Source organism: Dromiciops gliroides, chromosome 2, assembly GCF_019393635.1.
Source record: "Dromiciops gliroides isolate mDroGli1 chromosome 2, mDroGli1.pri, whole genome shotgun sequence".
NCBI classification, from domain to species: domain Eukaryota; kingdom Metazoa; phylum Chordata; class Mammalia; order Microbiotheria; family Microbiotheriidae; genus Dromiciops; species Dromiciops gliroides.
The window spans coordinates 546,959,959-546,981,450 of NC_057862.1; the positions used below are offsets into that span (position 1 = coordinate 546,959,959).

General features: G+C 40.3%; 1 protein-coding gene across 1 annotated transcript in view; it reads left to right on the plus strand.

The window, feature by feature from the left end:
• The first annotated feature begins 487 nt into the window (after positions 1-487).
• The window catches only part of SNRNP200 (small nuclear ribonucleoprotein U5 subunit 200), a 40,159-nt gene continuing 19,154 nt past the window's right edge, over positions 488-21,492 (plus strand). Inside the window, exons 1-21 of the mRNA XM_043985047.1 lie at positions 488-690; positions 1,383-1,546; positions 4,782-4,953; positions 5,471-5,663; positions 7,569-7,624; positions 10,866-10,964; positions 11,370-11,522; positions 12,257-12,356; positions 12,509-12,645; positions 13,245-13,328; positions 13,434-13,607; positions 14,042-14,179; positions 14,615-14,770; positions 16,061-16,231; positions 17,232-17,425; positions 18,536-18,659; positions 19,288-19,437; positions 19,751-19,861; positions 20,445-20,576; positions 20,743-20,931; positions 21,229-21,426. Of these exons, the coding sequence (XP_043840982.1) occupies positions 646-690; positions 1,383-1,546; positions 4,782-4,953; positions 5,471-5,663; positions 7,569-7,624; positions 10,866-10,964; positions 11,370-11,522; positions 12,257-12,356; positions 12,509-12,645; positions 13,245-13,328; positions 13,434-13,607; positions 14,042-14,179; positions 14,615-14,770; positions 16,061-16,231; positions 17,232-17,425; positions 18,536-18,659; positions 19,288-19,437; positions 19,751-19,861; positions 20,445-20,576; positions 20,743-20,931; positions 21,229-21,426 (2,940 nt within the window). The 5' untranslated portion in view covers positions 488-645. The remainder of the gene's footprint in view (positions 691-1,382; positions 1,547-4,781; positions 4,954-5,470; positions 5,664-7,568; positions 7,625-10,865; positions 10,965-11,369; positions 11,523-12,256; positions 12,357-12,508; positions 12,646-13,244; positions 13,329-13,433; positions 13,608-14,041; positions 14,180-14,614; positions 14,771-16,060; positions 16,232-17,231; positions 17,426-18,535; positions 18,660-19,287; positions 19,438-19,750; positions 19,862-20,444; positions 20,577-20,742; positions 20,932-21,228; positions 21,427-21,492) is intronic.

Below are 21,492 nucleotides of genomic sequence, written 5' to 3' on the forward strand. Positions count from 1 at the left end.
ATAGATAGATAGATAGATAGATAGATAGATAGATAGATAGATAGATAGATAGATAGATAGATCGATAGATAGATAGATAGATCGATCGATCGATCGATCTTAGTTGTCTCAGTCATAGAAAAATTTACGAGGTCGGTCTTGTATAATGACTTGGTTTTATTGGTGTGTTATTTTAAAATTTGCCTCCAAGGAGGAAGAAGAGAGAGAAGCACTCAACCTACTCCAATCTATTCGCGAAGCTACTAATGCATAGGCGCACCAGCACGCTACTCGTCAGGACGCAAACGAGGTTCCCGAACAGCGACAGCTCAGGGCTTAACAACCGACAATGACATCACGCCGGACACGTGACTCTCGCGGGAAATAAAAGAAGCCAGTTTTCCCCTTCCCCGGCTCTAGACTCGGGGTTTTGTGCACATGCGCATTTTCTCTCTCCTTCCTCTCCCGCCCCCGAACTGAGGCGGAAGAGTTAACCCGGAACCGGAAGTGAGCAGCTTTCGGCTCCTTCCTTCCTTCCCCGTTTCTATCGAGCGTTTCTGTGGTGTGTGCGTTGTACTAGAAGTGTGTCGTAAAGGCAAAGCGGGGCCTTGAGAAGATAGATTCTACCCTCGGGGCCTCGGCCGAGGCACTTGAGCAGGTGCAGCTATGGCAGATGTGACTGCCCGGAGCCTGCAGTATGAGTACAAGGCTGTGAGTGTCGGGCCCGGCTTGGCCTGGGAGGGGGGCGGGAAGAATCTCTCCTGGGGCTTGGAGAACCGAAGGAGGGAGGAGTAAAAGGAGGAGAGAGGGTTTTGGAGTCTACCACATCCCAAGGATCGTGAAGGGGCGTCCCTGAAGCAGCCTGAGCCATGGAGACTACTAGGGATACCCATAAATCCTAAAGGAATTGGGGAAAGAAGGAAAGGTGGAGACCTAAGGAAGGGACGAAGAGACAGGACTCTGTTAATACATCGTCTCCAGCCGTCAGAAACACCTCTGTTCTTAGATTCCAAGTTGGGTATTTACCGAAGGTGCTGTTTTCAGTAGCCATCCCCGAGAATAGAGAATCTTCTTATTTGGCAAATTACAACAAAACGGCTGGTGTATTGTTATGAAGTGCCCGCGTATAAGTGCATAGTTATTCTTTCTTTTTAAAAGTTTTTACTTCTCTGTCTTTAACATTCATTAAAAGAATTTTTTTGCGTTCCAAATTCTCTTCCTCTCAGCCCTCCCCAATCCATTGAGAAAGGCAAACAATGTGATACCCATCATATGTGTGAAGTCCGCGCATAGTTATTCTCTAGAATTATTAGCTAGGGAAAGGGAAACGTTTACAAGAGTTGGGTCTGCCTGTACCAGATCCCAGCCCTGTTCTAGCTCGGTTCATATTGTGATTATTCCAGAACTCCAACCTTGTCCTCCAAGCTGACCGCTCTCTTATTGACCGAACTCGCCGTGATGAGCCCACTGGGGAGGTACTTTCACTGGTGGGGAAACTGGAGGGCACCCGAATGGGTGATAAGGCACAAAGGACCAAACCCCAGATGCAGGAGGAGAGAAGAGCCAAGTGAGTATATAGAGAATTCTGTCTTTTTCCTTGTACCTGAAAGTACTGAAGTTCATCCACCCCCTGGTTGTCATATATCTTTTGTTCAAATGATTGAGGCAAGGTTCAATATAGAACCACTTAACTGGAAATTTCTAAAGGATTTTCCGGATCTTTCTAAACTTTGTCTCCTATAGGTACTTCATAAATGTTTTACAAATGAATGAATTCGAGATCATGTAGTCTATCCCCTTCAGTATGCAGAATCAACCAGTAAGCTTTTATTGCCTACTATAGGATAGGCACTGCTAGTATCTGCTTCTGCAGGTGTTGTACCTACTCCTGAAGACCCATAAAAGAAAGTTCTTTCCATCAAAGTCCTTGGTGTTATCAAATGATTTAACATCTAAAACTGATAGAATTTTATTGGTAGCTATGACATTACTTACCTGCTTTGCTGCTGCACCCAAAAGACCATGGCACCTTTTTATTTGACTTGAAGCTGAAACTTTCTAGATATTTTGTTTCCCTTATTAAACAGTTTTTCCGAGAGCAGGAACTGTCTTTTCTATTTGTATTCCCAGCATTTTACATAGTACTTTGCACATATTAAACCCTTGATAAATGCTTCTTAAAATTCACTTATTCATTCACTGGGGATATAAAAAAAATGAAACAGTCCCTACTTAAGTTTACAATCTGGCAGGTGATACAAGTACTTATATAAGTATATACAGAATAAATATAAAGATAATAAATAGGAAGTGGGAGGGAGGGCATTACTCGTTGGAAGCTCAGGAAAGGCTTCATATAGAAAGTGAGACTATATCTTGAAGAAGGAGAAAAATTCTATGAGGTCAGGAAGAGGTCCATTCCAGGGAGGGGGGAAAGTGGGTATCAAGGCAGGAAAATGCAATGTCTCTTGTGCGAGGAACAAAGAAAAGACTAGTTTGGATCTCAGAGTTCAGAAGAGGGAGTAAAGTTCAGTGAAGCTAGAAAAAGATAGGTTCAGGCCACTTTGTGAAGGGTTTTAAAAGCAAAACAGAAGTTTTTATATTTGAAAGTATAGGCAGTAGGGACTCCTACTAGAGATGGTTGAGCAGGTGAGTTATATGGTTAGATTGTGCTGAAGGAAAATCACTCTCCCAGCAATAGAGGATGGACTACAATTGGGAGAGATTTGAGGAGGCTGTTGGAATAATTTAGGTGAGGTGATGAAGGTGAACTAAGGTGATACCTGAGTGAGTAGAGAGAAGGGCCCAGATGCAAAAGTTGTTATGGAACTGGAAATTTCAAGGTTTGGTAACTGATTGGATATGTGAGCTAATAGAAAGTGAGTGGTCCAGGATTATTCCTATTATGAACCTGGAAGACTGGAAGAATGGTGGTATCTTCAACAGAAATAGGAAAATTTGAAGGCAGGAAGTATTGGGAGTAATATAAGTTCAGTTTTGGACATGTTGAATATGACGTAGCTCCAGGACATACACTTGAAATGTCCACTAGGTACTACAAGACTGAAGCTCAGAGGAGAGGCTGCATCTGAATATATAAGGAGAAAAGAAGGCCCAGGACACAGCCTGGAGGAACACCCACCGTTAAGGTCTGTGATATGGGTGATGAGCCAGCACAGTAGACTTAGAACAAGTGATTAGACAATAAGAAAACCAGCCAGAGTGTGTCACCAAAACCCAGAGGAGACAGCATCCAGGAACATAGAGTGGGCAACAGTGTCAGACACAGCAGAAAGGTTGAGATGGATCAAGACTGAAAAAAGACTATTTGATTTGGCAATTAAGAGATTGATGGTAACTTGGAGAGAGCAGTTTCAGTTGTGTGAGTAGATGAGAAGCCAAATTGCAAAGGATTAAGAAGTGATTCAGAAGAGGAAGAAGAAAGAGGAGTTAGAAATATGGGGAGTGTTGCCGAACTATTTTATTTACTGGGGGGAAGAGGAAGATTGAGAAGCTTGTTTAAGAAGGGAGGCAATAGAGGATTGTAACTTGAGGGGATGGTAGAGTATAGCAAAGGATTTTTAATAATGGTGGAAACTTGAGACTTTGAAAGCAGTAGGGAAGGAACCAGTAGATAAAAAGAGATTGGAGATTTAAGAGAGCGGGGATATGATTTGAGATTACGGTCTGTTGTAGAAGATGGGAACTATTTGGATCTAGAGCAAATATAGAGAGGTCAACCTTGCCAAGGAGAAGTACCACCTTATTGTCAAACCAGGGGAAAGAAGTAGAGAGTTGGGGATGATGCCAAAGGGCTTTGAAAAGGAGAGAAAGAGAAACTGACATCAAATGGTCTCAGTTTACTTAGTAAAATGGGTGGGGTCCTCATCTTGGAGCAGGGAAGGAGGCAATATGGGAAGTTTATGAGAAGAGAATCTTTGGAGTAGTTTCTGTGGTGAATGAAATAGGGAACCAGTTAGGGAAGACTAGAAGGATTTTCTTGCTATAGTGAGGGCCCAGGTGAAGTTGGATAACACGAATCTATAAATATGTTCAACTTGTCTGCGTGACTTCCCCAAGCTCCTTTTCTTCTCAGCTTATCTTCCTCTCAGAAGATGTAACTGATAATAGTGACTTGATCATAGAGAGGGAAGTACTTAATGATGAGGCTGATATTAGAATCAATATCTTTATCTCTTTCCTGCTTCATATTTGGCAGTGAAATGATTTATCAAAAATGAAGACAAAACCGTACTTTCCTATAGCCAGTGTTCCTACAGAAAACAGTAACCCTTCATTAAATTTTTTTTTTAACATTAACATCTGTTTCTTTTGCAGAACTGGTTCTTTTTCCCAGCGCATTATCTTTAGGCTTTTTTTCCTTCCCAAAGAGACTTACTAGATCATTTATTTAATTTTCTTTTGCCCTCAAATTCTCTGATTATAAAAAGGAAATTCCTCACACATAGGAAAAAGTGATAAAAATAAGTTGCTTCATGCCACAGGGAAAAGGGACCAGAAAACATGATTCATAATCATGTGTTGAATCCTTAAGATTTTAAAGCATTTGGTGAAAAGCTGGCTTGGGAATTTTCCAGCTGTCATTACCATAACAGAAGGATGATTTCTGAAGTTAAATGAGACCAGTTGGATTCACATTGGGAAGACAAATTCTGTTGTTGTTTCCACAAAAAGAAGCTGAAATGGAGAAGGGTGTGTTTTTTAAATTGGTCTTATCATATGGGTGAGATTTGGTAGGGATAGGTCTTGATTAACTTCCTTTCTTGGTTCACCCTACTCAGACGAAGAAAGCGTGATGAGGACAGACATGACATCAATAAGATGAAAGGCTATACGCTGCTGTCAGAAGGCATTGACGAGATGGTGGGTATCATCTATAAACCCAAAACCAAGGAAACCCGTGAAACCTATGAGGTGCTACTCAGCTTTATCCAGGCAGCACTGGGGGATCAGGTAAGTTTCTAGACAAAGCAGCTGAAGAAAGATACCATGTTTTTGATAAGAGAGTCAAGGCATCTGAAATTCTGTTTTCTGATGTGAATGTCTTCCACATCAAACTGCTCCAAATTAACTGCTTAGGTTGGGGACCCTTACATGTTTTTAAGACAGTGCATTGAAGTAGATGGTGAAGTAATTGCTAATAAGTGCTTTGGAATTTTCTGGGGACTAAGTATACTTAATCCTCTGAAGACATGGGGTGGGTTGCTATGGGGAAGTTTCTGTACAACTTGTCAAGGTACTTTTGTGCTTTACTTTAAAACAGTGGTAGTCATATTTGTGTTTTGGAGCTGTAGTTGTATCTTTAATCAAAAGAACCACAACTCCCTTATATTTTATAAAATGTAGTTTAATCCAATAGAGAAATTAAAAGGTTTTGGTGGGCTCTAGGTTGCTTGTTAATATTTGTTGTGGCTTGGCTAGCTTAAATATTATGATTCTAAAACAACATGGTGTTTTTTTCTTTTGTCAGCCACGGGATATCCTTTGTGGTGCAGCAGATGAGGTCTTAGCTGTCTTGAAAAATGAGAAACTCCGTGACAAGGAAAGAAGAAAGGAGATTGATCTGCTGCTGGGCCAGACAGATGATACCCGATACCATGTGTTGGTGAATTTGGGCAAAAAGATCACAGATTATGGTGGAGACAAGGAAATTCAGAATATGGGTAATATAGTTCTTCAAAACCTCTGTTCCAGTCTTGTTGGCTTATTTGCTTGCTAACCCCCAGTACATTCCTGAGGTCACATATTTTCCTAGAACCTAGTAATGATTCTTTAGTCTAGTTGTTCTTGTAATTCATCTGTATTACAAAATCATTGACTCGTTTAGTGTCCTAGAAGTTTTAATACGATTAAGACTTCAAATATATCCAAGGTAGTTAGGAAAACAGCTTAAAAGCAACTCGGCTGGATGGTACTGTTTGGTTGCAATAGAAGTATTTGGGCATAAAAGAAGTCTTGCTTAATATATGTATGTAATAGCTATCTTCACATATTTAGAGTATTGTTATATGAAAGACTTGTTTTCCTTGGTCCTAGAGGTTGGAACTAGAAACACTGAATGTATACTGCAGAAAGGCAAATTTCACCTGGATAGAAGAAAAACATTTCCTAATTAGGAATTAGTGCTATGTAGGGCCTCTGCCTGGCTCACCAAACTGTAGGGCCTAAATTTAATATATGGAGTGTTAATTGGGTGACTTGCCAAAATATTGGGGTCCCGGAAATAATGAGGAACCTTAAGGTTCAAAGCTCCCTCCCCTCTGAACTGCCCTTTTAGGTATTTCTCCCAGACCAATAAAAAAGGAGCCTTGCAGCTTCTTTTCCACAAAAGGATCAGATTTTATTACTTGGGAATTAATTAAACAACAAAAGTGATATTAATAAAAATCAAAGATAAGGAAATAGGGAAAAAGAAATACAGATAAATTCTCCTAACTCTAACCTAAATCTATACAATCCCTAGATCGTTTCCAATTAAGCTAGTTCAAAGGAATGTAATGCTTTTGTGTTCACTCACCACACCTGGGACATCTGCTAGTTTCTGGCCCCACTGGGGAAAAGGGGGGGGGTGGTAGTAGGGGTAGGTAGGGAGAAAAACGAATTCCAGAAGCTACTCTCCCTCCCCTCACCGAGTATTCAATCTTTCTCTCCCAAAAGGGGAGGTCCTTCAAAAACTGCTCTATGGAGAGGTTTCTCCTTCTGACCTCAGTAGCATACATAACTTCAGGGTGGGCCACACCTCCCAAATGAGTCAGCTAAACTCCAATAATTTTTACCACAGCTAACCCAAAGTAGAATGGCTGCCTTGGAGGGTCATTAGACATCTTAGGCAAACATAGTGTAACCTCTTGTTGAGTCTGTCTTAGAGAGTCTTCTTACTCAGGTCAGGGTGAGACTTGATGGCCTTTTAGGCCTCTTTAAACCAGCAGTTCTTAGCCCTTCTTGTGTCTTTGGCAGATAGGTGAAGCTTTTTCAGAATAATGTATTGAAGGCATAAAATAATGTACATAGGTAGCATTACAGAGAAAACTAATTATATCAAAAGACAGTTATTAAAATATCTTTAAAGGCAATTAACTGAACTACAAGTTAAGAATCCCTGCTTTAAACCCTTAAAAAAGTATCATGGTATGGTGGAAGGAGCCTGGGAAGGAGCTGGATGAAATCTGGGTTCAATCCCGCCTTCACCACTTAGTAAAGCAAGTCACCTAACCTCTCGAAGCTTCAGTTTCCTTATCTACAAACTTGATAAAGTTATACCTGTAGCCTTTGCCTCAGAGGATTTGTGAAGGTTCAATGAGATTATGTATGTAAAATGTTTGAAAAACTTTAAGCTGGTATGTAAATTTTATTAAGAACATTTCTGAAATTCTGTGATTCTGCTATTTGATGAAGCTTAGTGACTTTTTTCTTCCTGATATCTATAGGGTTGAAGTGTTTACCATGAAATGATACATAGTGAATTCCCAACCATTGTTCTAGCATTCCAGAAGATAATTAGAGGTACCGAAGAGGGCAGTTCCCTGTATTTCCTTAGTCACTCTTAATTCCTTCATTTTCCTTTTTAGATGATAACATTGATGAGACATATGGTGTGAATGTGCAGTTTGAGTCAGATGAAGAGGTAAGTGATAAACTGTGAAATTGACCCATAATAATTCTGCACTGTTCTCTTTGATGTTATTGGCCTAATGAGGTGGCTAGGTGGCAGAATAGTTAGAGCGCTGGACCTGGAGGCAGGAAGACCTCGGTTCAAATTCACCCTTAGAAACTTAGTAGCTTTGTGACCCTGAAAAAGTCACTATCTATCTGCCTCAGTTTTCTCATCTACAAAGGAGGGATGATATTTTCACCTACCTTCCAGAGTTGTCGTGAGAATAAAGTGAGTATTTGTAAATTGTTTTGCAAAGCTTAAAGTGCTATATAAATCCTGACTGTTGTTATTATTTTAAAAGTGAAAATAGTATTCTTCAATTTGCATTCAGACTCCATAGTTCTTTTTCTGGATGTGGAGAGCATTTTCCATCCTGAGTCTTTTGACATTGTCTTGGATCGTTGTTTTGCTGAAAAGAGCTAAGTCTATCACAGTTGATCATCACACAATGTTGCTATTACTGTGTACAATGTTCTCCTGGTTCTGTTCATTTCACTCAGCATTAATTTATGTAAATCCAGGTTTTTCTGAAATCTGCCTGCTCATTATTTCTTACAATACAAATTTCATCACATTCATTTACCACAACTTATTTAGCCATTCCCCAATTGATGGGCATCCCCTCAATTTCCAATTCTTTATCACCACAAAAAAGAGCAGCTATAAATATTTTTGTACATGTACTTCCTTTTCCCTTTTTTATGATCTCTTTGGGATATAGACCTGGTAGTGGTATTGCTGGGTCAAAGGGTATGCACAGTTTTACAGCCTTTTGGATGGTTCCAAGTTGCTTTCCAGAATGGTTGAATCAGTTCACAACTCCAACAGTGCATTAGTGTTTCAGTTTTCCCACATTTTCTTCAACATTTATCATTTTCCTTTTTTGTCATATTAGCCAATTGGATAGGTGTGAGGTGGACTCAGAGTTGTTTTAATTTGAATTTCTCTAATCAGTAGTGATTAACAATTTTTAATATGACTGTAGATAGCTTTAATTTCTTCATCTGAAAACTGCCTGTTCATATCCTTTGACCATTTCTCAATTGGGGAATGACTTGTATTCTTATATATTTGATTCAGTTCTCTATATATTTTAGAATACTTCTTTTTTTTTTGGTGAGGCATTTGGGGTTAAGTGACTTGCTCAGGGTCACACAGCTAGTAAGTGTTAAGTGTCTGAGGCTGGATTTGAACTCAGGTCCTCCTGAATCCAGGGCTGATGCTCTATCCATAGAATACTTCTTGTAAAAATTGTTTCCCAGCTTTCTGCTTTCCTTCTAATCTTGGTTGCATTGGCTTTGTTTGTGCAAAAACCTCTAGCTATTATTATTTGATTCACCTGAAATTTTAAGACCTGAAATCATGGAGCTCCATGATTCAAAGCCCTAAGTATTGCCAGGAGAATACTATTGTTAAAAAGATAGGCTTTTGTGGCATGGAGGAGCTTGGAATCACCGAAGCACTGTGCTGTTAACTAGCTGACTTACCCAAATGCAGTTCATCTACTTCCTCTCCTGTCCCTATCCAGCTTGTTCTTTGGGAGTACTTTTCCAAGACATATGTTCTAATAGGATAATTCAGTGTGCTGCCTAGCCAACCACATTGTCATCTGTACAATGTGTTGTTCCATGGATTGCTAAGCCAGTGTTTTCTGAGTGACCATAGATCTCATTGAAGGAGTATCTGTAGTGTTCTAGAATTTGATGCAACTAGCATATTGTTATCTGCAAAAAAGAATATTAGGTGACTCTTACCATTTATAGGGAATCATATACTTTGTACTTTGCACAGGAAATGTTCCACAATACTCAAACGTACTTTTGACAAGTATATCCACCTCTTTAATGCTTCGCTTGTTGGTTGTACTCAGGCCCTTTGAATAAAGTTATCTCTGTATTATAGACATAAGAAGTACTGCATTGGAGGAAAGTTTTAAAGTCTGTGTTTGTTCTACTCAGTCTAGTGCTTTTGGGGTAACAAGCAGTAATAGTGGATATCCTTTATATTTTATAACTTTGAGAGTTCTGTGACTGAGAATGTCTATCTGCTATAGCAAAGCTTCTGTGAGGATTTGTTGGTTCTTTCTCCCATTGTTTCATGAAGTTTAACCTCAGTGTCTGCATAAAATATTCCCATAAGATTTAATAGCAAAAGGAAGGTAGATGAATATTAATAGTTGATGGTTTTGTTTTGTTTTTGTTGTTTTGTTTTTTTTGCTAATAATACTTTGCACAGCCCTATCCTGTTCCCTTGGAATCATCTCTTTGAAACTTTTGAAAATTGATTCCTATATTGCCTATATCCCAGGTTATTTTTCCTCTTCTTTGGTTAGTCTAACTACTATTCTCTAGTTAATCTTCGGCATCATTTTCACTTATCCACACCACTTGGGTTATACATCTGTTTTGTTTTTCCTTCCAGCTTCATATATAAAACCTACCAGGATTGATCTCTGACTTAGTGGGGTCTTCAAACTGTACATGACTTTGGATTTGTCTCCATTGCTTTCTTCAGTTTTGTGAGGCAGAACTACTAATAATCTTCCATCTTCCTTCACAATATTTAATAATGAAGCTTTTATTCCAAACTGGTGCTGCTCTTGACTGTCATCTCCTTCCTTGATGTGGCACCTTATGTCATGAAATGAGGGGCCATAATGTATAGTTCAAGAAGTGTGTAATCTTGAGTCTAGGGATTTGCCTCACACTAAATGTTGTGTGGGGCAGCAACCCCCAGACCTTCTCTTGGCTTCAGTTTCTTTCACCATACAATGAAGATGTTGAAGTAGATAATCTGCAATGTCCCTTACAACTTAAAGATTTTATGATTCTAAGATGAATTAGGCCAGAGGAATGCCATTGAATTCTAGTGTGATTGTTTTGCTCTTCCAAATGTATTACTGTATGACTTTTTATCTGCTTATTCTGAAAAACTTCATTAGTCCAAAATTTTAATATTGGAAGCCCCAGGCTATTAGGGACTTTGGCCCTTTGATGTGATTACTCCTTTGAGGAATGATACCCTATGGATTAAGTCCTTGGTGGGGAGTAAAAAAAAGAGGTGGAAAAATCAGATTAGTGAATTCGTAGGACCCTATCTTATATGCTTATGTAAAGATTCTGCTGTGAGAAGCTAATTTTGAGTGATTTAGGGTTGATATAGTTTTATAAAACTGCCAACATCTGCTCTGACTCATTAAATATGTCCATAGGAGGGTGATGAAGATGTGTACGGGGAGGTTCGAGAAGAAGCGTCTGATGATGACATGGAAGGGGATGAGGCTGTTGTACGTTGCACCCTCTCAGCCAACGTGAGTACAGTTTTTCTATCCTTACAATCTATGGACTAGATAGCTGAAGGTAGGGCTGATGACCAGTTTATTTCTTAGTTTAGTATAATGTTCTCAACCCCCTCCCTTCATCCCCCTCAAGGTGATAGAATTAAACTTGTAATGATAGGTATTTTCTGAGGGTGAACCCAAAGGTGAGCAGCTAATCTCTTGGTTCTCATAGGTTTTCAGGAAAGAAAGAAAAAACAAACTATGATTGCTTAGATCCTGGGATTGATGAATTCCTACTTCAGTTGACCAATAGAGAAAATTACATAACTGTTTTTGAAAAGATATCAAAGGCAAAGTTGGCTATGTGTTTGGTTTATGGCTTGATTTCAAACATATTAAGAAGTATTGAGTTAATGATCAAAGTTATTTTTATAGCTTGTGGCCTCAGGTGAGCTGATGAGCTCCAAAAAAAAGGATTTGCATCCTCGGGACATTGATGCCTTTTGGCTACAACGACAACTTAGTCGTTTCTACGATGACGCCATCGTATCTCAGAAGAAGGCAGATGAAGTGCTAGAGATCTTGAAGGTATGTTGGGGGTAGTTAAAGGATAGTGCCATTCCTTTATACAAGTGGCTACCTAGTCAATCATTTTAAATTCAATGACATGACTACATAGGGAAGGTGTATGAGATATGCAGGGAGGACTAGCACCTCTGGTGTTAGGGCTTGCCAAGCCCTTTTCAGAGCTGTTCATTTACCCTTGGTGTTCACCTGATTCACCTCATTCTCATCTGTGGTTCTAAGAAGCTATATAGTATGCTCAGCAGCCACTCTCTAGTAAAACCTTCTTGGCAGATGGGCTAAGTCAGGTTGAGGGTAACTGAAAGACCTCAAGCCCATTGGTTGAGTTTAGGGGGAATGTTTGTTCCAAGCATTTGAAGATTTCACTTGGTAGAATAGGTGCATGAGAACAGTTTGTTCCAATGGCCATTAAGATGGCTGAAGCAAGCACTGTGGAGAACTTAGAGCTTGGTTAGACATTGAAGACATCAGTCATTCACTGCATCCCAGGCCATCACCAGTAGTCTTGATTTTTGTCTTGCCACTGGACTTGGATGACTCTGGAAGAGAGAATGAGGCTAATGACTTTGTGCAACTCTGCGTCACTTAAACCCAGTTCATGTGTAAGTCAAGACATCACCCATAATGTCATTGGTCCTTTTTGAAAAATGAAGGCCCAAACAACAGCAACATAAGGAAAGCAGTGTGGTATGACGCAAGCTACTGTGTCAACTCTCATAGTACCTTTGTCTATGTAGACAGCCAGTGATGATCGAGAGTGCGAGAATCAACTGGTTCTGCTTCTGGGTTTCAACACATTCGATTTTATTAAAGTGCTGAGGCAACATAGGATGATGAGTGAGTATACATGTGGTTCTGTCTCATCATTTTGTATGTATGTTTGCATCTCTGTGGTTCCCATAACATGGTAACTTGGATTTCCCATTATCCTATTTTTCCTTCCCTGCCCCATTTTTTTGTTTTTTGTCTTTTTCTTTTCTGTCTGGCAGTCTTATATTGTACTTTGTTGGCAAGTGCACAAAGTGAAGCTGAAAAAGAGAGGATCATGGGAAAGATGGAGTCTGATCCAGAGCTCTCTAAGTTCCTCTACCAGCTCCATGAAACTGAAAAGGAGGATCTGATTCGGGTAAGGCTTGGGCTCAGATTTTTCATCTGTTTTCTGACTTTGGTGATTGCCTTTGAAAGAAAGAGAAATTGAAATATTAGATCATGAAATGCTTCCTAAAGAACTGAAGTGTGGAATAGAATGTTATTCTGTGCTATTTCAGTGCATGTTAGTGGGTCCAGATTAGAGCCAGTAAGTTAAAATTGACTGTAGTGGAATGACCACAAGTGCTTTACTGGCACTGTGTGGCTCCTTTTACTCCAGACTGCCATACTAGCTAGAGGCTGTCCACATGCTCTGATGCTTTTGAAGACGTGCTGTGGCAGGTGTCTAAAATCAGTACCTGTTTTGAATTGTTAGGGTTGAACCTTTCCAGGCTAAGTCTGGCTTAAACAGGTGCATTATAAAGAGCCTAAGTTTGGGGCACCTAGATGGTGCAGTGGATAGAGCACCGGCCCTGGATTCAGGAGTACCTGAGTTCAAGTCTGGCCTCAGACACTTAACACTTACTAGCCATGTGACCCTGGGCAAGTCACTTAACCCCAATTGCCTCACCAAAAAAATAAAATAAAATAAATAGCCTAAGTTTGTAGGTGATATTTGCATTTTTTCTAATCTAGGAGGAGCGGTCCCGGAGGGAGCGTGTACGGCAGTCCCGAATGGACACAGATCTGGAAACCATGGATCTAGATCAGAGTGGGGAGGTAGGTGAGCAAGACTGTTTCAGGCAGCTGACACAATGCAAGTATTGAAATTTAAGAGGGGAAAAGAACCTTTCTGGTGAGTTGTGCCTTCTTTGATCCTCCCAGGCACTGGCCCCAAGGCAGGTTCTGGACTTGGAGGATCTGGTCTTCACCCAGGGGAGCCATTTCATGGCCAATAAACGCTGTCAACTTCCTGATGGATCCTTCCGCCGCCAGCGCAAGGGCTATGAAGAGGTACATGTACCTGCTCTCAAGCCCAAACCCTTTGGCCCTGAAGAGGTGAGTTCTTTTATTAATAAGTTGTTACCTTGGCCCTACCTCATGTTTATTTTTCAGTTTGAGTGTTTGGGCCCTTTCTGTAATCTTAGTTTCGTACCAGAGTTGAAAAATCTTGACTCTGTCTGACCTGGGTTCAGATCAACAGGCTCTGAGTTGAGGAAACTATTAGGACTTATCCATAGTGACACCCCATTTTACTTACTTGGGCTCATCAATGTTTATGCTTTGACAGTAATGAAGTAATTTGAAATTCAAATATTAAATGCCATATCTCCTTTGTATATTTGACCATTTCAGCAAATTAATGTCTTTTCAGAAGCCAGTGGTTCTAGGAAATGCCGGCATTCTGCAGAGTCAGATTCTCTTTAACAAACTATACTACCAAGTATTTCAGACTTTGTCAATATGATGTGTCTGCCATTTTGTCTTTTTAGCAATTGCTGCCAGTTGAGAAGCTGCAAAAATATGCTCAGGCTGGATTTGAGGGCTTTAAAACACTCAATCGGATACAGAGCAAACTCTACCGTGCTGCCCTGGACACCGATGAGAATCTGTTGCTCTGTGCTCCTACGGTATGAGCCCTTTCTTCTTCCCCTTTCTTTTGAGATCAACTCTACCGTTTGGTCAAGGTGTATCTCCATTTTATTAATGGAGGGATTTTGAGCTAAAAAACAATAAGGGCAGCTAGGTGGAGCAGTAGATAGTGCACTGGGCCCAGGGTCAGGAAGACCTGAGTTCAAATGTGGCCTTAGACACTTAATTAGCTCTGGACCATGGGCAAGTCACTTAACCCTGTTTTCCTCAGTTCCCTCATTTGTAAAACGAGCTTGAGAAAGAAATAGCAAACCACTCTAGTATCTTTGCCAAGAAAACCCCAAATAGGGTCATGAAGAGTCAGACAGGACTGAAACAACTATGTTCTACGGACATGTGAGACGAGAACAAGGAATGTATTTAGCTTACTTTGTCATTTTACCTCACCTCATATTTTTTGCTATTTTTCCTAGGGTGCTGGCAAAACTAATGTAGCATTGATGTGTATGCTTCGGGAGATTGGGAAGCACATTAACGTGGATGGTACCATCAATGTGGATAACTTTAAGATCATCTATATTGCTCCCATGCGTTCCTTGGTACAGGAGATGGTGGGCAGCTTTGGAAAGGTAAGAGTATAGAGCCTTATAAAAGACTCTGGATTCTCCCACAGCCATTATTGTTAAGACTTAACTAGTGGTGCAGTGGATAGAGCACCGGCCCTGGATTCAGGAGGACCTGAGTTCAAATCTGGCCTCAGACACTTAACACTTACTAGCTGTGTGACCCTGGGCAAATCACTTAACCCCAATTGCCTCACCAAAAAAAAAGACTCAACTACAAATGTTAAGCCTTCAGAGTGACCTTCTGATTCATTTATTTACTAATAATAGTGAGATGTGACTTAGTATTGTTAACTCTGTTTCAAACTCATTGGCATGGATAGGGTAGGTCATGAAGCAAGTCTGATAGAAATTAGTTTTTAGCATTTAGATTCTTGTTTGAGGTTTTATAACTGCATCATGAGCTTGGTGTTCTGTGATATGGATTCTCACTTGGAAATTTTTGGATGTCAACAGTGAAAATTGCTTTGTGACTGTCTTTTGGAAAAGTTTTTCCCATTTTCTCATTCTCAGTCCTTTTTTCTTTACTAGTTAATTTATTCTCATCACCACCGTATTTGCTCATCACATAGCAGTGGAATAAATGTTATTAAACTATTTGCAAGTCCTCAATTTTTTTCTCCTTTTGATTGAAATTTATAGTGCTTCCAAAGGTCCTACCTTAGCTTAAATATGCCATATATAGATATAGATTTAATAGTATGAGGGTGTGGACAGGGTCAGGAAAACGGTTCATATTCTATATTAGGTGTGTGACCATGGACAACTCACTTAACCTTGAATTGCTAATCTGTGTTGGTGGAGGGGAATTTCCATGCTAAAAGAACCTGTACAGGTCTGGGCCAGAAATTTAGAGACAGTCTGCTTTCGCTGATGGCTTAGTCAGTGGATTAATTAAATGAGCTACAAGATTTGATTGGAGCTTCTTAAACTTTTTCCACTCATGACCCCTTTTCACCTGAGTAATTTGTATGCAACCTTGGGTATATAGGTATTTAAAATAGGTATACATAACCTTTTACTGTTGCCAAATTTTTCACAAGTCCCATATTCAGTTATGCAACCCCATGTGGGGTTGCTACCCACAGTTTAAGATGCTTTGATATGGATCGCCTCTAAACTTTCTGAGAGGGGGCAGCTGGGTGGCGCAGTGGATTCAGGAGGACCTGAGTTCAAATCCAGCCTCAGACACTTGACACTTACTAGCTGTATGACCCTGGGCAAGTCACTTAACCCTCATTGCCTGGCCAAAAATAAAATAAACTTTCTGAGATTCTTCAGTTCTTATTTCTTCAGCGCCTTGCAACATACGGTATTAATGTGGCTGAGCTGACAGGGGATCACCAACTGTGCAAGGAAGAAATTAATGCTACTCAGATTATTGTCTGCACCCCTGAGAAATGGGACATCATTACCCGAAAGGGTGGCGAGCGTACCTATACCCAGCTAGTACGCCTCATCATCTTGGTGAGTAGAAAACATTTTCTGGATTTGCCTACATTTATTATTTTTGAAGGAACAAGAAACAGTCCTTAGAGAAAATAAGTTGAGTCTAATATTGTAGCTGATACAAGCTTTATTCTATTTGTATGAGACTGAGGCTTAATAGAAAGTCTTGAACTAAAATTAGATCTTGACAAATGTTCAAGTTCAGGATAACTTCAGAAAATGACAAGGAGAATCAGGAAAAGAGCTCAAAATGAGGGTGTCTGAGTTGGAAGGGAGTCCTTTGCCTAATCCTTTCCTGAACCTGAATCTGTTCTTCAGCTTCTCTTGACAAGTGGTCATCCAGCCTTTGCTTAGAGAACTCCAGAGTAGAGAGCCACTCACTCCAGTGGTGTTCCAGTCTTAGAAAGCTGTTAGGGAGTTCTTTTGGATATCAGGCCTAAATCTGCTTCTTTGTAACTTTCCCCTCCAGTTGTCCTCTAGATCATGTAAACCTTTTGCTTCTGATGAGTCAGCTTCTATGTCCTTGGAAATACTAATTCCAGGAATGGAAACGTTTGAAAAAAACAAAATAAAATTTGGCAGCAAATTGCTTGATACCATATCCCCAGTTAAGAAATTTACCTTGTTAGATAAATTAAGAAATTGCCACGGGTATTGTCTTTCCTGTTGCGAAGTTTTCTTTCTTATAAATAAGTGGTAGCTTTATCTGTGCTTTTTCTAGCTTGTGTTGCTCTCTTTGGTTCAACAAAGATATATGTGAATACAGTTTATGTGCAAGACATTGTGCCTTGTACTATGTACATTCTTCCTCATGATCAAAGTGCAGGATTCCCTCTGATACTACACGATGATTGGTGCCTCTGCCTTTTAGTGAGAGATTGAGTAAGATGTCTCTTTTCTCCTTACAGACATTATAAACAATTGGTAGATATGAGATGTTTATTAAAGGGAAAAAATTGAGTCCAAGGAATTATTTCTCTTGTAATGACATTAACTCTTGTTTGCATCTCATCTCCAGGATGAAATCCATCTTCTCCACGATGACAGAGGTCCTGTCCTGGAAGCTTTGGTAGCCAGGGCTATCAGAAACATTGAGATGACCCAAGAACGTGTTCGGCTCATTGGGCTTAGTGCCACTCTCCCGAACTATGAGGATGTTGCTACTTTCCTTCGTGTAGACCCTGCCAAGGGCCTTTTTTATTTTGATAACAGGTATGGGATGGGAAAAGACCTTGAAGCTGTTGGCCAAGATTTTCCCCTCTACCATTTTCCATACAATCAGGTGTTTGCACAGGAGAATTCTTGGACTGGGTCTAGGGGGAGGAGTTTTGAGGAGAGTTGACTAAGCGTGGAAGGCATTTTGGGAAGTGGAGTTTTACATTTATTTTCTGAGAATGAGGGAAAAGACTTCACTATCTCTTCTCTCCGCTCCCCACAAAAAGCAAAACACTTATGTCACTATTGGTCTTTGTTTGTTACATCCTGTCTCCCTCCCTCCCTTCCCACCCTGTTATCAACGCTTTCTCTGGAGGTGGATAGCATCTTCCTTCATAGGTCCTTTGTAGTTGATTTGAGTATAATACTCATAATAACTTAGTCATTCACATTTACTCTTTGAACGATATTGCTGTTACTGTATAGAACATTCTCTTGGTTCTGCTCATTTCACTCTTCATTATTCATGCAAGTTGTTCCATGTTTTTCTAAAATCAACCAGTTTATCATTTCTTACAGCATAGTAATATTTTATTACAATCATATACCACAACTTGTTTAGTCATTCCCTAATGATGGGCATCCCCTCGATTTCCAGTTCTTTGCCACCACAAAGAGAGCTGTTTTAAATATTTTAAAATATAGGTTCTTTTCCTTTTTCCCTGATCACCTTGGGAAACAAACCTAGTAGTAGTATTGCTGGGTCAAAGGATATACACAGTTGTATAACTCTTGAGCCATAATTCCAAATTGCTCTCCAAAATGGTTGGATCAGTTCATAGTTTCATCAATGATGTGTCAGTGATCAAATTTTTCCATATCCCCTCCAATATATGTCATTTTCCCTTTCTACTTAGCCAATTGGATAGGTGTGAGAAGATAATTGAAAGTTGTTTTAATTTTCATTTCTCTATTCAATAATGATTTAGAACATTTTTTAATATGACTATAATTTTGATTTTTTTCATTGAAAAATTACCTGTTTGTATTCTTTGGCCATTTATCAATTGGGGAATGACTTGTAGTCTTATAAATTTGACAAAGTTCTCTGTATATTTGAGATGTGAGACCTTTATCTGAAAAAAACTGTCCACGCTCGTGTTTAAGTTTCCGTCCAGTGCCTCTTGAACAGACGTATGTGGGGATCACAGAGAAGAAGGCAATCAAACGTTTCCAGATCATGAATGAGATAGTTTATGAGAAGATTATGGAGCATGCTGGGAAAAACCAGGTCAGTTTCATGTCCCTTAGTTTTATTTCAGGTATCTTAAGCATCTTGAATTCTTTGGGTTTTCTGCAGACTTGTTAATAACTATAGAAGACTGAGATACATTTAATTTTCCTAAGTCCTAGATTTCTAACCCTGCTACATTCTAGGGGGCAACTCCTATTGAATTCATCTGGGCTGCCAGGATAGTAATTGGCAACTGAGACACCGTGGATGGAACGCTGATCCTAGAGTCAGGAAGACTTCTGTTCAGATCAGGCTTCAGACACTTAATAGTTGTTCTTGGGCAGCTAAGATTATTGCTTTTCCTTAGCTAGTCCTCAGAAAGCTTTGACTTCTTCTTTTTTTTTTTTTTTGGTGGGGCAGTGGGGGTTAAATGACTCGCCCAGGGTCACACAGCTAGTAAGTGTCAGGTGTCTGAGTCCAGATTTGAACTCAGGTCCTCCTGAATCCAGGGCTGGTGCTTTATCCACTGCACCACCTAGCTGCCCCTCAGAAAGCTTTGACTTCTTGACCTTTTACAGTATAGGATACTCTGGATACTGTGCTTCTCAGTAAGTTTTCTGGAAATGGTAAAGGTGGCCCTTGATACAGCAACTCTTGACATGGACATTATGTAATTTCCTTGCAGGTGTTAGTATTTGTTCACTCTCGAAAGGAGACAGGAAAGACAGCCAGGGCCATTCGGGATATGTGTCTAGAGAAGGATACGTTGGGCCTGTTCCTTCGAGAGGGCTCTGCCTCCACTGAGGTTCTTCGGACGGAAGCCGAACAGTGCAAGGTGAGAAGGGGAAATAGTCTCTATTCTTGGCTTTTGACTGCTGGGCCAGATCCTGGCTTCAGACAGCAGCAGTCAGCAGCTGTTCCATGTTGTGTCTGAAGAAATTGTTGAAGTGGTGACCCTGTCTTCCTTATGCTTGGGAGCTCGTCCTGAATATTGTTCTTTCCATATGTAAAGTTATTGTGTAGATGGGATTGTGCAGTGTGTGTTTGGAGATTGCAAAGACATTTTGGTGACATGAAAAGCATTAGGATTTCAAATCAAACTAGGACAAGAAGATGGAGATCACCTAAGTGTCTTTTTTGTGCCACAGAATTTGGAATTGAAAGACCTCTTACCTTATGGCTTTGCCATTCATCATGCTGGTATGACCAGAGTTGACCGTACACTTGTGGAAGATCTTTTTGCTGACAAACACATTCAGGTGAGGGAAAGTATGGCTGATATACGTACCTCAGTAGTGACCTAGCCAATTACTTTGTAAGAACTTGGGGGGGGGGCGGAATGGGTAGAATCACTTTTTTAAAGTATCTGACAACCTTATTTTAACTAGAAACTTGATTGCTCTGGTTCCAGAAGCCATCTATTACCTGGTCATTGTAGGGTATGTAAGATACCAGAAAAGTTGCTTCTTATACTTTTCTCTAGCATCATCTAGGCACATGTTGGAACCTGGCCGGCCTTATCCAGTGCAAAGCTCTATTCTAGCACTTATTAGCTGGGTGGTCATAGGCAAGTTACTTAACTTCTTTGACCTAAGTTTCCTCCTCAGTAAAATAGTGATGATGCTTGCATTATCTCAGAGGAATGATGTGAAGAAAGTGCTTTGTAAACCTTAAAGCACTATATAAAGGTAACACTGATACGTAACTTGATGTGATTATCCCTTTTCTAGGGCCAGTTCCTAGATACCTAGAGAAGTCAGAGCTATTTACCATCTGGTGTTGGTGCCTGTCACTGACAGAACAGTCTTTGATTCTTTTTAAAACCTTGTCTTGCCTCTGTAGGTTCTTGTCTCTACAGCAACTCTGGCGTGGGGTGTAAACCTCCCTGCACATACAGTCATCATTAAAGGCACACAGGTGTATAGCCCAGAAAAGGGACGCTGGACAGAATTGGGCGCATTGGACATTCTGCAGGTACTGGGACATTAACTTAGGAGTATTTCTGTTAGCACCCTTGCACAAAGTACTTTTTTCTAAGAGGATACCAAGATGGTAAAAACCCAGAGTTTTAAAACCTTTAAGCCAAACAAAGAAACTTTCTTGCCATCCTCAAATTAATTTCTTTTTCTGATTGGTACAGATGCTGGGTCGTGCTGGGCGGCCACAGTATGACACAAAAGGGGAAGGCATCCTCATTACGTCTCATGGGGAGCTGCAGTACTATTTGTCCCTACTCAATCAGCAGCTACCTATTGAGAGCCAGATGGTATCAAAGCTGCCTGACATGCTCAATGCTGAGATCGTCCTGGGGAATGTCCAGAATGCAAAGGTAGGAGTTGCTTTGCCCACTGGATTCCAGCTTCTCAGATTGATCCTGAACTCAAAATAAAGTGGTCAGAAGAATGAGCTAGCACCTTTAATCTTGGTCCTACTGATCACTCAGCATCCAGTGATGCTTTCTTCTTAACACCTCTTTCTTTTTTGTAAATGCTTACTTAGATTTTTTGAGGCTACTAATTCTCTTCATTACCACCTTCTTGGCCATTACCTTGTTAATGGTCTCAGTATCTTAACAACTGGTTGACAACTACTCCTTTTCCTAAAATCAGTGTTCTTCTCTTTGCAGGATGCAGTAAATTGGCTGGGTTATGCCTATTTATATATCCGAATGCTCCGTTCCCCAACCCTCTATGGCATTTCACACGATGACCTTAAGGGGGATCCTCTGCTAGATCAGCGCCGGCTAGATTTGGTGCACACTGCAGCTCTCATGCTGGACAAGAACAATTTGGTCAAATATGATAAGAAGACTGGCAACTTCCAAGTAAGTAGGATGGTTCTTAGGCCTAATGGCTTGGGCAAAGGTCCCTGACCTGGGGAAATTTTACTT